General features: G+C 48.4%; 1 protein-coding gene across 1 annotated transcript in view; it reads right to left on the bottom strand.

The window, feature by feature from the left end:
* The window catches only part of cog6 (component of oligomeric golgi complex 6), a 30,611-nt gene that overhangs the window by 14,296 nt on the left and 324 nt on the right, over positions 1-15,991 (bottom strand). Inside the window, exons 2-9 of the mRNA XM_084440178.1 lie at positions 15,761-15,904; positions 14,714-14,785; positions 14,542-14,600; positions 4,627-4,738; positions 4,244-4,326; positions 3,544-3,614; positions 2,635-2,728; positions 786-914 (exon numbers count right to left, since the gene is read on the bottom strand). Coding sequence (XP_084296304.1) covers positions 786-914; positions 2,635-2,728; positions 3,544-3,614; positions 4,244-4,326; positions 4,627-4,738; positions 14,542-14,600; positions 14,714-14,785; positions 15,761-15,904 — 764 coding nt within the window. The remainder of the gene's footprint in view (positions 1-785; positions 915-2,634; positions 2,729-3,543; positions 3,615-4,243; positions 4,327-4,626; positions 4,739-14,541; positions 14,601-14,713; positions 14,786-15,760; positions 15,905-15,991) is intronic.

The following is a 15,991-nucleotide window of genomic DNA, read 5'->3' as shown; positions in this document are numbered from 1 at the left end:
AATACACATTAATCAACATAGTTCACACTTCAATGAAAATGTGTCAGCATTATCCATTTACATTTAATTGTCATTCATTGTATCGTGGCTTTGGCAATACTAGTATTTTCTTGTCATGCCAATATAGCATGAAAATTGAAATGAAATTGAGAAAGGGGAGAGAGAGAGGAGAGTTGGTTTTTTTTCACCTTTATATACGTGTATACATATTATAAATCACACACACACACACACACACACACACACACACACACACACACACACACACACACACACACACACACACACACACACACACACACACACACACACACACACACACACACACACACGATGGGGCAGGTATCAACACCACATGAATCAACACCATTAATGTAAATGTGTCAAGAGTTGGCCAAGAGGCCAATTTACATGTATTAAATTGTCATTCATTTTATGTTGGCTTTGGCAGTACTTCTAGTATTTTATTGTCATGCCTATAAAGCATGAAATTTGAATTGAAATTGAGAAAGCGAGAGGGAGAAAGAGTATCTTTTTCTTTTAAGATGTGTATGTACAAAATATACATCATTATTTACTGGTTAATTCATTATTTATATTAATGCCTTTCTGCTTTGGCGATATGTTTTATTATGAAACGTCATGCCGATAAAGCTTCTTGACTTGACTTGAAAGAGAATGAGAGAAAGAGAGAGAGATAAAGTGAGCGAGAGAGAGTGAGAGAAAGCGAGCGAGAGAGAAAGAGAATGAGAGAGAAAGGGAGAGAGAGTGGTGGTGGTGGTTACCTCATGGGATCATGGGAGTGCATCTCTATGGGGCGTGGCGTCCCGCCCAGTCCGCCGCGGGTGAGGGCGTCGATGAACCCTCGGACCACGGCACACCTCCGCGCCGTCCCAAACTCATCCAGCGTGTACCTGACCACAACACACAGACCACCGGGTCACAACCACGCAGGACACCACACACACACCGGGTCACAACCACGCAACACACACACACACACACCACAACACACAGCCAGACCACCGGGTCACAACCACGCAGGACACCACAGACACACACACACACAGCCAGACCACCGGGTCACAACCACGCAGGACACCACACACACACACACACACCACAACACAACACACAGCCAGACCACCGGGTCACAACCACGCAGGACACCACACACACACACACCACAACACACAGCCAGACCACCGTGTCACAACCACGCAGGACACCCCCCACACGCGCGCGCACGCACGCACGCACACACGCACACACAATACAGCGAGGGACACGTCAGATGTCACAACCACACGCGCACACACACACGACACAGCCAGCAGACAGACAGACAGAGACAAACAAAGTGACAAAGAAAGGGAGACAGGCAGACCGGCAGACAGACAGACTGACAGACAGGCAGACAGACCGGCCGAGAGGCAGACCGACAGAAACAACACAGGCTGTCTGTCCAGGAGGAGGAGCAGTGGATGTGCTGTGATCTTGGCGGGGGAGAGCTCACAGGAAGACTAAACAGTGGCCTGTGTTGCTGCCAGGCAGGACAGAACTGGGGGGCAGATTACAGGAACACTGGGCTTCCCAGCAGATACCCCCCCCCCCCACCCCAACCCCAACCTCTCTCTGGCCTTGGCTTCTCACTGGCCCTTCTGAGGCAGATGCATGCTGAGTAACGTGGGATCCACTCACAGAGGACCGAGCACAGAAGCAGGGAGGGCTGGATACTAACAGACAAGATGGCGCTGTAGGTTAAAAGGGCGGCTGTGGCTCAGGAGGTAGAGCGGACCGTCCAATGAGCGCAGGGTACGGCAGTACTGTTCCATTCAGAAATACCAGGGCCAGCTGTAGGAATCATTCACTGAGAATGATGGGTACTCGCTGGCACTGCAACCATTGTGTACGATATGGTCGTTTATGATCTATGATTAGGCTGCTCATTGCCACCTGGTGGGCATTATAATGCGTGTTTTACTCAACCTGGAACAAGGGCTGCTTGCTGCTTGTCAGGTGAGGATCTCATTAGCAAACTATCATAAAGTGTGACCTCATGTGGTCACCGCTGAGAACTACAGCCTCACTGATTTCCAGGCAGGTACTGAGCAGGGGGACAGTAGAGACCGACTATGGGACAGGTTAACATTTAGTTAACACACACACACACGTACACACAGACATACACCAGCCCACTTTAGGCCTGGGCCATAGCAAACACACACCAGTATTTGCCATGTCTCTCCTATGATGCTGTTTTAGCCTCTCTTACTCTGAAAATGTAATTTAATGTAATGTATTGCTTTATAAATGTTCTTATCTGGTAGACAAACTTACTCCTGGAGCTTGCTCGATCGCCTTGTTGAGAGGGGTCAGGGAAGAATTTTTACAGCTCACTTATCTGGCCCCCGGGTGATTACTGTTTTTTTGCTTCCCTCTGGAATATGTAGAGAGTGGGTCGTATAACCACCTCCCTTGTTCTCTGTAAAGCGCATTGTGTTGCCTCTGGGTATGAAATGCGCTATACAAATAAAGCTTTGATTGATTGAGGTTAGAGTAGAGCTGTTTGGGACAGTAGGACAGTGGTGTAGAGCTGTGTCTGGGTAGGAGGACACCCAGGTGAGGGTTTACTTGTAGAGGACGGGTCGATCCTGCAGGGCCTCCATGGCCTGGCTCAGCACTGGGGTGATGTCACAGGTCTCCTGGGTCAGGCTACGACACTCATCTGGAGGGGAAGGGGTTAGTATATAAAGCCAGAGTAATAAGGAATGTGTCAATAATCCCTGAGTAATAACTAATGTGTTTATAAACCCTGGCTGTGTAATAATGAGACTGTGTCTATAACCCCTGAGTAATAACTAGACTGTGTTTATAAACCGACTTTGTAATAACTAGGTTGTGTTTATAAACCCTGACTTTGGTTTATAAACTAGGTTGTACAAAAATAGAAAGAAGGAGAGGGCTACGGTGTTCAATCGGTAATGTAAAGGTTCAGATGAAAGAAGGTGCTCTTTGGACGAAGTCGGGGGAATAATCCGAAGTAAGCAAAAACAGTCCAAGGCAGCTCTTCTTAGACGTTAAAAAGCCTTTAATGTATGGCTAGTTCACAAAGAGGAGGAAAGATCCGCACACTGATTTCTCCCGGTCCTACAGGAAGTTGCCTGATGAAGACCTAAGGGTCGAAACGTTGTGATATTTTCAATAAAGTGGACCGGGAGAAAACTAAGATGCCTGGATAAAAAAATATGTTTTCCAACGGATATATTTGACGAAAGTAGATTAATAAGCAAGCCGCTTTTCATCGCTAACTCAGAGCGGGGAGAGCCATGAACGCAATCTGTTCGTGGACTACAAGAACGCGTCATTGATACCTTTGACTGCGCATGTGAAAGGTATCAGTAACGCGTTTTTTTCAAAGATGGCGCGGTTCTATAGGGCTTCACTCTTTCGAGCAGTCAGTGAATGGAGTGACCCTATCCAGTTCTATTAATACATCCATGGTTACCAGACTGTTTGATCTCTGCTCCAGTCGGTACTCACTCTGGGCCCAGCGGTAAAGCTGCTCGTAGGATGTCTCCTGCAGTACCGCCATCTGCTCCATGATCTCCAGCCTGCACACACGCACGCGCACACGCACACACACCACAACAGACCACTGACCCGTTACAGTCACTAAACCATTAGCCTAGGTTTCAGCAGGGTCACCGACCGTGAGAAGGAGAACGAGGCTGTAGGACTGAGGGATGTCAGACAGAGATGTAACTGTGAATTTAATATCACGATTATAGTGACCAAAATTATCACGGTTATCAGTATTATCGCGGTATTGTAAAATGTGCTGAAAATGTTCTAAAACTACCGATACACACGCTGAAATAATTTCACCAAATTTTATATTGAAAACCATAAATAATTTTTAAAAATGTTGCATCAACATTAAAATAATACGTCTTTGAGACTGTTGCTAGCTCTGGTTGATGCTGGACAGTATTTACAGTGAGATTTTCAAAAGCGGGGCAATCCAACACGGTTTTAATGATACAATTATCACGATAAATGTAATCAAATTTAATCACGGTTTATCATTATACCGGTTCTGGGGCGGCGCAAGCATTTGGCATACAAGGCAATTGCCTAGGGCGCCGAGGCACTAGGGGCGCATAAATCTCCGCTAGCGTCCACTGTCGTTGTTTTGCCTAGGGCGGCCAATCGCCCCTAGTCAGACAGCCCTCTCCCTCACCCTGCAGTCTGCTGATTGGTCCGCAGAAGGATCTTGACGTCCTCGTGGATGTGTTTCACTCGACTGAGGACCTTAAAGAAATCCTGGAGAGAACATCAAATGCTAAAATTAACACTGGGAACATTTTACACGGTACCATACCTGTATACAAGTGACAAATAAAAGAGTCTGAATCAAACACACTACACACAAACATTACCCCTCAGAATCCAGACCTACTATAGGCTAAGGTTAACTGGGAGGCCAGTCGTCTAAGTTAATGATTGTTCTAATCTTTTGATGGAAAATCGTTTGTATGGAAAATCCCTCTCATGACGTTCCTGGTCGTTGACAGGGGGGGTGCAGTTAGCCACCTCAGTGACAGGGGGGATGCAGTTAGCTACCTCAGTGACAGGGGCATCACGAGCTGCTCGCAGGGTGACCATCTCCTCGCTGGACAGCTGGAATTTGGACAGGAAGGCCTGGGCCACCTGGGCTCGCACCTCCAGACGATGGCTGGGAGACAGGGAGGGAGGGGTGGAGGGTGATGAGTACTGGGTTTGGGGGGCGCTGCGGAGCCCAGGACCAAAGGGGAGGAATCCCACGCTGGAGCCGTCAACAGATTGCAATGCTGTTAACGGAACACTAGATGGCAGCAGAACTCCTTGCTGGGTTGGTAGGCCTCCACCAGAGGAAAATGTCATTTGAAGTCAGGACAGAGGAGAAGGGGGAGAAACACAAAACTGATACAGAGCAAAGTAGGAAGTAAGTCTCACTGCTGCTATGAATAACCCAGCTGTGATCACTGTGTCACGACTAGTTTCTCAACACAATAGGTTCCATGGTAATGAGCGCAGTCAGGGAGAGAACTCGGTGAGTCTCTAAAGGGCCAGGGCCTCTTCTCTCTGTCCCTCCTCTCTCATTCTCCTTCCTTCCTCCTCCCTCTCTCTCTCTCTCCAACTCCCTCACCCTCTCTCTTTCCCTCCTTCCTCCTCTCCTCTCTCTCTCTCCCTCCTCTCTCTCTCCCTCCTCTCCTCTCTCTCTCTCCCTCCCGTCCTCTCTTTCTCCCTCCTCCCTCTCTTTCCCTCCTTCCTCCTCCCTCTCCCCCCTCCTCCCTCTCTCTCCCCCTCCTTCCTCCTCCCTCGCTCCCCCTCTCTCTTTCCTTCCTTCCTCCTCCCTCTCCCCCTCTTTCCCTCCTTCCGCCTCCCTCTCTCTTTCCCTCCCTCTGTCTTTCTCCCTCCTTCCTCTCTCTCTCTCCCCCACCCACCTTGGCCTTGTATCTCTCCCTTGAACCAGGTCCGGTCGTACAAATCAGTAGCTTGTTTTTTTTTGGGTGGTGGAATGTGGCAACAAGCACTGTGATTCAAAGCATGTTCGCTGAACCCTTAAACTTAATTTCTTCACTTCTGCTGTGTGAAACTGTAACTTGCTCATATCTAGAACAACTAGACTAGGGCTTCAATGTTCTCTGCTCTACATCATGCCCTCTGAGCAACAGTTAAGAAGGAACTCTTTTCTATTTCCTTGATTATGAGGAAAAAAAGACAACAAGTCCAGTCTCGTCTACTGTATCCTTATATGCTGCTAGCCATGCATGAAATAATGCACTTATGCATGAAATATCCAAATATCACTGGAAGGGTGTGAAAGTGAGGCAATTCTGTGTTAGGCCTAAATGGGAACTAGAAATGGTGCTCAGAGAGCACAGACCTCCGTTTACAGCAGCACCGACACAAAAAGCTATGAAGCTAGTAATGTTAACTAGTTGATTGATATACACACACAACTCTAACCATTGTCTAATAACGGATGCTACTAACTTACTCACCCTGCTTTACATGTGCAGTTAGACTCCACCATTTCTTCCTGATGAATTTCAATCTGTATCTCTAAATATAATCTCTAAAATAGTTTACTCTTTCTCTCCTAGACAAAGTAGTGGCATTTGGCAAATAACATACAGCAATATTGTCAGGAATCCCTGAGAAATTCATCAGGTATGTGCTGTTCAGTGGACATTTTAATATGATTCACTTTAATATATTAGAGACTACAGGGATAGCTAACACAATGTCGTACCATGTAGGCAACTTCTCTAACTATTTGTGCACTCTCCTGTTAGTCATGTCTCTCTTATGAAGTATCTAGCCCATGTTTACTGCTCTGTATATGTTCTTAGCCAATAGACTAACATTTTCCAGGAGCTTGCTCGATCGTCTCGTTGAGAGAGGTCAGGGAAGAATGTTTACAGCTCACTTTTCTGGCCCCCGGGTGAGACTGTTTGTTTGCTACCCTCTGGAATATGTAGCTCACCCTCTCATTGCTCTCTGTAAAGCGCATTGTGTTGCCTCTGTGTATGAAATGCGCTTATGCAAATAAAGTTTGATTTGATGTGCTCCAAAGCTTGTGGGTCATAGCAACAGTAACTAGGGGGGGCGGAACTTGCTGTCTGAATGGGAAACCCCGCGTCGCTGTGACCTTCCCATGACGAGATATTTCGCTCCTGAGCCTAGGTCCAAAAAATGAATGGAGGTGAATGGTTTTGGGTCATGGACCCGCCCCGTGATACAGATCCGCTCCAAAATGTAATGGGTTCTAAGTTGGCCCATGCTACACCCCTCCACCGGGTTTCATGAAAATCGATCCGGTAGTTTTTGTATAATCCTGGTAAGGAACAAACCAATCCACCAACCAACCAACTCACGCCAACAGTCCTATGTCGCTGGGGCAGAGGTAAAGATCCAGTAGACTATAGTGAAAGGTTAGCTATACACACAGCGACGGTGGGTGCTGGGTTAAGTGTAGATCATGATTTTAGGATAGGAACCTGCACACCAAGCTATAATAGTTCAGACTTTTTCATCAAAAATAGGGTTGGACAACGTTGCGATTCAGTTGACCTGAAGATCTATGGCGGATGAAAACTGTCCCCTGCTCACATCCAGAGCGCCTGAGGAGAGGATGTGGAGAGGATGTGGAGATGAGATAGTTCACACACAGGGCTGAAAATGAACACCTGCCACCATCCAAATGCAGGTAAAATCTCCATTGGCGACTAGATTTCGGAAGACTATCTGAAAAAAAAAAAATACTTGGCTGGTAGATTTTTTCATCTACAGTCCCCTTGGCAGGTGACTCACCGTGAGCCAAAAAGTTAATTTTCACCCTTGTTCACACACCTCCCCAGTCTTACTGCTCTTAGGTCCCACGGGACGTAAATCACACCATGAAGACAGGCCGCACACACCTGCTCCGCCTCACCACGGGACAGGGAGGGGGGAGACAGGGAGGGGGGAGACAGGGAAAGTGGGGGAGACAGAGAAAGTGTGGGAGACAGGGAGTGAGGGAGACAGAGAAAGTGGGGGAGACAGAGAAAGTGTGGGAGACAGAGAAAGTGGGGGAGACAGAGAAAGTGGGGGAGACAGAGAAAGTGGGGGAGACAGAGAAAGGAGAGAGATAGAGAGGGAGGGAGGGGGGGGCTGAGGGAGAGAGAAGGGGGGTTGGATATGTGGAGGTTATTTACTCTAGGCCTGACAGGGCCTTCACACATCCTGTCTGGTGTACAATTACTGAATACCTGAACTACATCATGTGCCTTCCGAGGTCCGAGCTTGTCAACACACAAGCTGTGATAAAGCCCCCATTCCAGCTCCTAACGGGCAATTATGTGACCATGTGTGGGGGGGGTGAATTAATGTGTACAATATGTGTGTGTGTGTGTATGCGTGTGTGTTGTGTTTAGCTGAAGTATCCAGGCCATTCTGAGGGTAGTCATGCCTCATCCCCCCACCCAAATTAAACCATGCAGCACCTATGGCCCACACGTTTACCTGACAGACCTAAGACCATCTGTTTACCTCTCAAATGAGAGCTGGCTTAGCAATAAACACCTTTTATCTTTAACAAGCTGTCGAATTCCTTACTAATAATAGGCTTCAGTTAGGTTATTCTCAGCCAATATGATAAAAAACAAAAAAACACATGAATTGAGAAACAAGAGGATGTTGTTCTGTACTGAGACAGTACAGGGGTGGAGTGGATGAGGAGGGTGAGGGGCAGAGTGGATGAGGGGTGGAGTGGATGAAGGGTGGAGTGGATGAGGAGGGTGAGGGGCAGAGTGGATGAGGGGTGGAGTGGATGAGGAGGGTGAGGGGTGGAGTGGATGAGGAGGGTGAGGGGCAGAGTGGATGAGGGGTGGAGTAGATGAAAGGTGGAGTGGATGAGGAGGGTGAGGGGCAGAGTGTCTGATTGCATCCTTTTCCAAACACTTCTACTGTTTCCTTGGCCCAAACAGACTGTAGCGAGTGACTAACATGGGGGAGCTTTTCTGTGGGCTTTTCAAAGCTCCAAAGCCATATGGTTCAACTATCCATTAAAATTCATTAGGCTCCATTTGCAAGGCTTGCGAGGAAATGTTTCTTCCATAAAGCGGTTACTTAGCCATGCGCTGATGGTAATGGAGTGCTGTGGGGACCGACAGACAAACAGCACATTCCCAGCTTCCACTCAGGAACAGTGGGCAGGCCCTTAACAAGGCTCAAGTGTCATTTCAGACAGGTTGTCACCTATAATAAGGCCCAGAAAAAAAGGGCAGAGATTGTGGTAGGAGAGGGCAGGACTGTGGCACAGAGTGGAGGGGCAGGTGAGAAAGCAGAGAGGTTGTTGAGGGGAGAGCAGGACAAGAGAGAGGAGAAGGAAGGGGACAGGAGAGAGTGAAAATGAGAGATTAGAAAGACAATCTGATGAGACGGTCTGAGCATCAATGGGCATCAAGCATCATTCTCGGTGCCCAGTCCGCCACCATTACATGGATATACTTGGCTCGCGCTGGATTTTAAATTTCTTCTACAGGCCTCCGAATTATACCAAAGTTATCTCGGTGAGTCAAACGTCTTATAATATGCCGTAAATAAGGTCCAGGTTGTCGAAAAAGAGCATTCACCTTTAAATGTCTCAAATGCAGGAAACAGTCTCTGAAATTCAAAATTTTTCGGGGGGAGGATCACCAGAAAACCCCCCTCCCTATTTTGGCAGTCTCAAGGTTGCCACCACCACACCAAGAGATCAACCTCCTGAGCCATAGCCACCCCACAAGGAGACAGCCGTTTCTGTGTGTACAGTGTCATGTGTAACAGCATGATACTGATGCTGGAGGCTGGACTGCCACCAATGCCTTTAGCCTGTCTCATTGGGATTCTCTGACCAGTCAGGTCCTCCAGTCTCATGTCTGTTTGGGCCCAGTTCAGGTCAGACCGGAGCTGTTCACCACATCTGGACAAGCGGAGAAACACAGCTGGACCACGTTATACTGGCTCCCTAGGGGTTCCCTGAGGTTATGACTTTCATTAATGACAGAGAGAGGAGAGAGAGAAGAGAAATAGAGAAACAGAGGAGGTGGAGAAAAGAGAGGAGAAAGAGAAGGAGAAAATGAGAGAAAAAAAGATAAGAGGTGAAAAAGAGGTTGTTTGTTGTTGTTTGTTTGTTTTGTTGATGAAAGAGAGAAGAGAGAGGAGAGAGAGAGGGGAGAAGGCTGTCCACGGCGCCCCTCAGCAGAGGACAGGTGTGCAGTGTCATGTTTCATCGCGGAACAAAAGAGCCTCTCAACGGAACAGGCTCTCACACGCTAACAAACAAACACCACCATCCATCTACCCTCTTTTAGCGTGGACTGTTTCTCTCCTGTACCTTTCATCCGCACAAGTTGAAAGCTATTCAATGTTTTCTTTTCCAATTGAGTAGTGGTGAGAGGTGGGTGAAACGATGACACTGAAGCAGAGCTGCTGGCTAACAGGACAGAACAGACGTGCTCTGCTTCAGGGATAAATCAGAAGAATCTGAAGAGCTGGGGGAAACTGCCTCGGCAGTCACACTCAAACAGACAAACGGACACCATGGCTGTGCTTTTCCCCTGGTGGCTCTGCCAAGACAGACGAGGGCTGCGTTCCAAATCGCATACTTCTACTTTTTACTACCAGTACTTACTAGAGCTGCCTAGAAAGAAAGGAACCCATCAAACTCTCCCATAACACCGCCATGAGATACAGCAGCAAGTCAAGCCCTTCTGTGATAGAGGAGACGATGGAGAAACGCGAGCTGTGGGACAGAAACCAGCCCTTCTCTGACACGATGTGAGACAGTGCTGAGAAGAGATTTGATCTGACTGGTGCACAAGGGCAAGGGGTGGATGGATGAGGGTGAGGGCGGATGAGGGGTGGAGTGGATGAGGGTGAGGGGTGGAGAGGATGAGGAGGGTGAGGGGTGGAGTGGATGAGGGTGAGGGGCGGAGTGGATGAGGGGTAGAGTGGATGAGAGGGTGAGGGGTGGAGTGGATGAGGGTGAGGGGCGGAGTGGATGAGGGTGAGGGGTGGAGTGGATGAGGAGGGTGAGGGGTGGAGTGGATGAGGGGTGGAGTGGGTGAGGAGGGTGAGGGGTGGAGTGGATGAAGGTGAGGGGCAGAGTGGATAAAGGGGTGGAGTGGATGAAGGGTGAAGTGGATGAGGAGGGTGAGGGGCGGAGTGGATGAGGGGTGGAGTGGATGAAGGGTGGAGTGGATGAGGAGGGTGAGGGGCGGAGTGGATGAGGGGTGGAGTGGATGAAAGGTGGAGTGAATGAGGAGGGTGAGGGGCAGAGTGGATGAGGGGTGGAGTGGATGAGGAGGGTGAGGGGCGGACACCATGACTGTGCTTTTCCCCTGGTGGCTCTGCCAAGACAGACGAGGGCTGCGTTCCAAATCGCATACTTCTACTTTTTACTACCAGTACTTACTAGAGCTGCCTAGAAAGTAAGTCTTTGCACACAGTATGCATACAATTGGGATATTTGCCCACATCCGTCGCAGTCCATTAAGAGACATTCGTTCACAGCTGTCGAGACTACAGCACGTGACGTAATTTCTGCTGTGCAATGGATTGTGGGTCAGAATAGCCAGAAATGTCTGCTGGCTTGCATTATGCAAAATACGACTGAATGTAGTAGGACATCCTGGTATTTTTGACATACTGCAGATGGCATACTATGTATTGTAGGAGCTTTCCAGGAGCTTGGCCGATCGTCTCGTTGAGAGAGGTAGCGGAAGAATCTCCCAGTCTTCCCCCACCCCTGCCCCTATTCTGGCGACTTCGGTTGCCAGCACGAGGTTTCCCCCAAATATACAGCACCAATACATCCGATGGAGAAAACCTGGCTGCTTGGGCAGCTAACAACAGCCTGGCCCCGTTTTACGATCCCAAGTGCGCAGCCAGCTTTGTCTCAGGTCGCTGGAAATGAGGGACGAATCCTGACATAGCATTCTCAAGTGTCGGCGTTGATAAGCGGCTCCCTGAGAGATGCGTGCTAGGATAGTTCCCGTGGTCCCAACATCGACAATCGCTGATAACCATGCCTAGACTCGTGGACCTCGTCCTGGGCGAGCAGGTGAAGCGATGGAACTTCTGAAAGAACTGGAAACGCTACCACGTCCTTAACTATAGATCCATGAGGTGCCTCCCACCACCTAACACCAACAACGTGGACGAGGCATACTGGGAACTCTGCGTCATACTGGTGAAAGCGGCCAAAAACTCCATCCCATTCGGACGTTGCAATAGCTAAAAACCGTGCTGGTATGCCGAGTATGACAGTCTCTACTGTGCCTTCCTCTCCCCCCGTTCTTCCTCCCACCCCCCAGGAGCTGAGTCCGACAGACGCTTCAGCCCTTGTCTAGAATCAGCTGAAGGAGACAAGAGCACTGGGAGGAGGACATTAACTCCATCGACTTCTCACACTCCAGCCGCAAGGCATGGAGCATCCTTAACAACCTCACTGGTAGGTCTAGATACTCCTGATTCTATCTCCCCGGAGGTTATACTCCATGCCACGCCTGCCTTGAAGTCCTAGTTAAGAGCGTTCCTCTCTTCCTGCTTGTGTCAACTCAAGATCCCCAAAACCTGGAGAAGAGCCCTAGTTGTCGTGATCCCTAAGCCGAACAAGCCTGAAGGGGACCCCAAGAGTTACCATCCCATCTCTGTTATGTATCCCCTTCAAGATCCTCAAGAGTCTCATCTACGCCCGTGTCTAACCAATCATCGACCCACTGCTCACACAGGAGCAGGCCAGGTTCCGACATGGGAGATCGACCGTAGATCAAGTCACTTTGATGACTCAAGACATTGAGGACAGCTTCTCGGATAAAAAGAAGACCGGAGCCGTCTTTATAGACCTGATGGCTGCCTATGACACCGTATGGCACCGCAGCCTCACCTGCAAACTGCTCCACCTGCTTCCAAACAGGCACATGGTCAGCATGATCATGGAGCTTGTCCGAAACCACAGCTTCACTCTCACCACCGGTAGCGGACAGCGAAGAAGGTTAGGACACCTAAAGAACAGCGTCCCTCAGGGATCTGTCCTGGCCCCCCTCCTTTATAACATCTACACCTACGACCTGCCGATCACAGTCTCCAGGAAGTACGCCTACACAGAGGACCTTGCGCTGATGTACTCCACTGGAGACTGGCAGGCCACGGAGGAGACCTTGAGCCAGGACATGCAGACACTAGCGGCATAACTCTGGAAACGGAGATTGAAGTTCAGCGAGGCAAAGACGGTGTTTGCGGCCTTCCACCTTGAACAAGGAAGCTTAACGTGAGATCCGAGTGCACATCGATGGAACACTCCAGCCATGCTGCGCCGAACCAACCTATCTCGGCGTGAAGGATAGCCCCTCAGCCCCGAGCCTGGGAGGAGAGGACAATTACACTAAACCCATACGAAGAAGAAGGGATGAGTTTTTTGTGTGAACATTTTGTTGCTTATATGTAGGGGTAGGGCCTGTCCATCCCCCCGTTGCTCTCTGTAAAGCACATTGTGTTGCCTCTGTGTATGAAATGTGCTGTACAAATAAAGTTTGATTTGATTGGGACATACTACATCAATTGTTGGCATACTATATAGTATGGAAGTACGCGATTCAGAAGGTCACACTCTGCCGGCCTGCAGGCAAACACTCTGCCATCTGTCTCAGCCCACCACACTTCCAATGACGACGCTGTGAGGTCAACAGGCAGAGACAGGCAGGCAGGGCACCCCTCTGCAGCCTACAGCTCACGACGGGGACTCAGTCCAGAGGGCCCCTGTGACCTCTGACTAAACCACAGAGAACAACATCAATGGCGGCCTTGTCTCTCTTCCACCACATTCCCCACTGGTCTCTCTAACTGGTCCATAGTCCTCCGCTGGTCTCTCTGACTGGCTGCTCCCTAGTCCTCCGCTGGTCTCTCCGACTGCTCCCTAGTCCTCCGCTGGTGTCTCTGTCTGCTACCTAGTCCTCCGCTGGTCTCTCCGTCTGCTACCTAGTCCTCGTCCTCCGCTGGTCTCTCTGAATGCTTAGACATCAGGGAAGTCCGTGGCTGTGCCAGAGGAGCATGGATTTACCAGCTGCACATCACAGCTGTCAGCTTTGTCTTTTGCCAGTGATCTACCCTCCCCCTATCTCTTCCCACCCCCCAGTGCCCCCTCGAGTCGATTCGCAAGGTCACGGAGATTCTATCACAGGAACAAGAGCTTCTCTCTCTCAGCAGCAGTCCATCAGTGCAGACAGACCACTGAGAATTTCTGTCAGATCATCCTCCACACAATCCCAGATCAATTTTACCCAAATACTTTTTATTGGCAGGCTCTCAATAGACATGAATACCAATGACGTTCACATGTGGGCCAGAGAGGCAGGACTGTGTGTATGTGTGTCTGTCTGTCTGTGTGTGTGTGTGTGTGTGTGTGTGTGTGTGTGTGTGTCTAGAGACAAGCCCCTGGACGTGCTGTCTGGGAGACTGTATTCATCCTCCTCATTCTCTGTCAGGTCACAATCTAGACGGCGAGTTCAAAATGAGCCCTGCATGTCTGATGGCTACTGCCTACGTGGTGTCAACTGTCAACAGCTCACCCCGAACCTCCACAGGCCGCCTACTGCTCACCATGCAGGTCCAGCACAGGTCTTTAATATGAATATCAAGGCCAGAATCGCCAGAGTGAGAAAAGAAGAGCAAAGTAAGTGTGAGGCAGCACTAACGACGACTGTGGCCATGTTGCTACTGGGATGCTGGTTAACCTCATGAATCATTCAACACTTCTCTTCAAACGGGAGACCATCTGACCAGCTTCTCTATATAATATATATAGCTATAGCTCCGCGTCACCTCGGAGCACTGACAGAAAACAGGTGAGAAACATGGTCTTCAACAGACTGTTAGCTAAAACATAGTTAATCTAATGAACAGTTTTAGTTTCCCTTTGTGACTGAAGTGACACACGCACACGCACACAGACAATAAGCATCAACTCACTTTTCTCCCTGTAGTTTGTTGGTTTTCACAATCAAGTCCTGGGTTTGCTCTTTGGCTGCCTGGTACAACATACATTTGACATAAAGGACATTTTTAAACACTTAAATGTATACAATTTAAAATTACCATTTAATAATATAAATTGTCATTCTTAACTGCTAAGTAGGCCTACCTTTAACCTGTTTGTCATCTCTTCACAACAGGAGCTCATGGCTTGGACATCCTCGTGCACACTCGCTAGTTCCTGGGGAGGAGGAAGCAGACATGGTCATGTGATGACAGAGGAACAGTTGCAATACGGACCAATATAAATAATGCCATGAGAGGTACAGTGAGGGAAATAATTATTTGATCCTCTACTGATATTCTAAGTTTGCCCACTGACAAAGAAATTATCAGTCTATAATTTTAATGGTAGGTTTATTTTAACAGTGAGACAGAATAAATAAATAAAAAGTCCAGAAAAATGCATCACAAAAAAGTTATGAATTGATGTGCATTTTAATGAGTGAAATAAGTATTTGATCCCTTCGCAAAACATGACTTAGTACTTGGCGGCAAAGCCCTTGTTGGCAATCACAGAGGTCAGACGTTTCTTGTAGTTGGCCACCAGGTCACACATCTCAGGAGGGATTTTGTCCCCCTCCTCTTTGCAGATCCTCTCCAAGTCATCAAGGTTTCGAGGCTGACGTTTGGAACTCGAAGCTTCAGCTCCCTCCACAGATTTTCTATGGGATCAAGGTCTGGAGACTGGCTAGGCCACTCCAGGACCTTAATGTGCTTCTTCTAGAGCCCGTTCTTTGTTGCCTTGGCTGTGTGTTTTGGGTCATTTTTATGCTGGAATATCCATCCACGACCCATTTTCAGTGTCCTGGCTAAGGGAAGGAGGTTCTCACCCAAGATGTGACATAGCTTACAAAACTTACAAAATCAGCAGGGGATCAACGAATTATTTCCCTCACAGTACATTAGGGCTGATGACACTAGTGCTGTGTGTATTGATATGACTGTTTTTTTTGTCTTTTGTGGTGTTTTTTAATTGTATTTTTGCTGCCTGTTCTGACTTGTACAGCACTTTAGTCAATGTGAGATGTTTTAAAATGTGCTTTATAAATACGTTTTACTTGACTTGATACTTAGATATTGATCAGCTGATTCATTCAGGCCCTCTATGGACTAACGTTAGACATGCAGCTAGCTTAGCTGGCGCTAACCTTACCTCCTTAACATCTTTGAATATGCGTGCAAACTCCTCGTTGATGGACAAACTCCGTCTTTCAATGTCACCCCGAAGATTTCTCCTTGTCCGCAAACTGTTTTCCGTGAAAAAGACAGACAGTGCTTTCAAAGCCTCCAGCATCTCCTGCAAGACAGATGGTTCACACAGGTTAGCGTAGTGCTAGCTACATAGCATAACATAGCTATGACCCGCAGTCTGCATTCCCAGCTA

Source organism: Borostomias antarcticus, assembly GCF_949987555.1.
Source record: "Borostomias antarcticus genome assembly, chromosome: 1".
Taxonomy (NCBI): Eukaryota; Metazoa; Chordata; class Actinopteri; order Stomiiformes; family Stomiidae; genus Borostomias; species Borostomias antarcticus.
The sequence above is the reverse complement of the archived record's forward strand: the minus strand, read 5'-3'. Positions and strand labels throughout refer to the sequence as shown.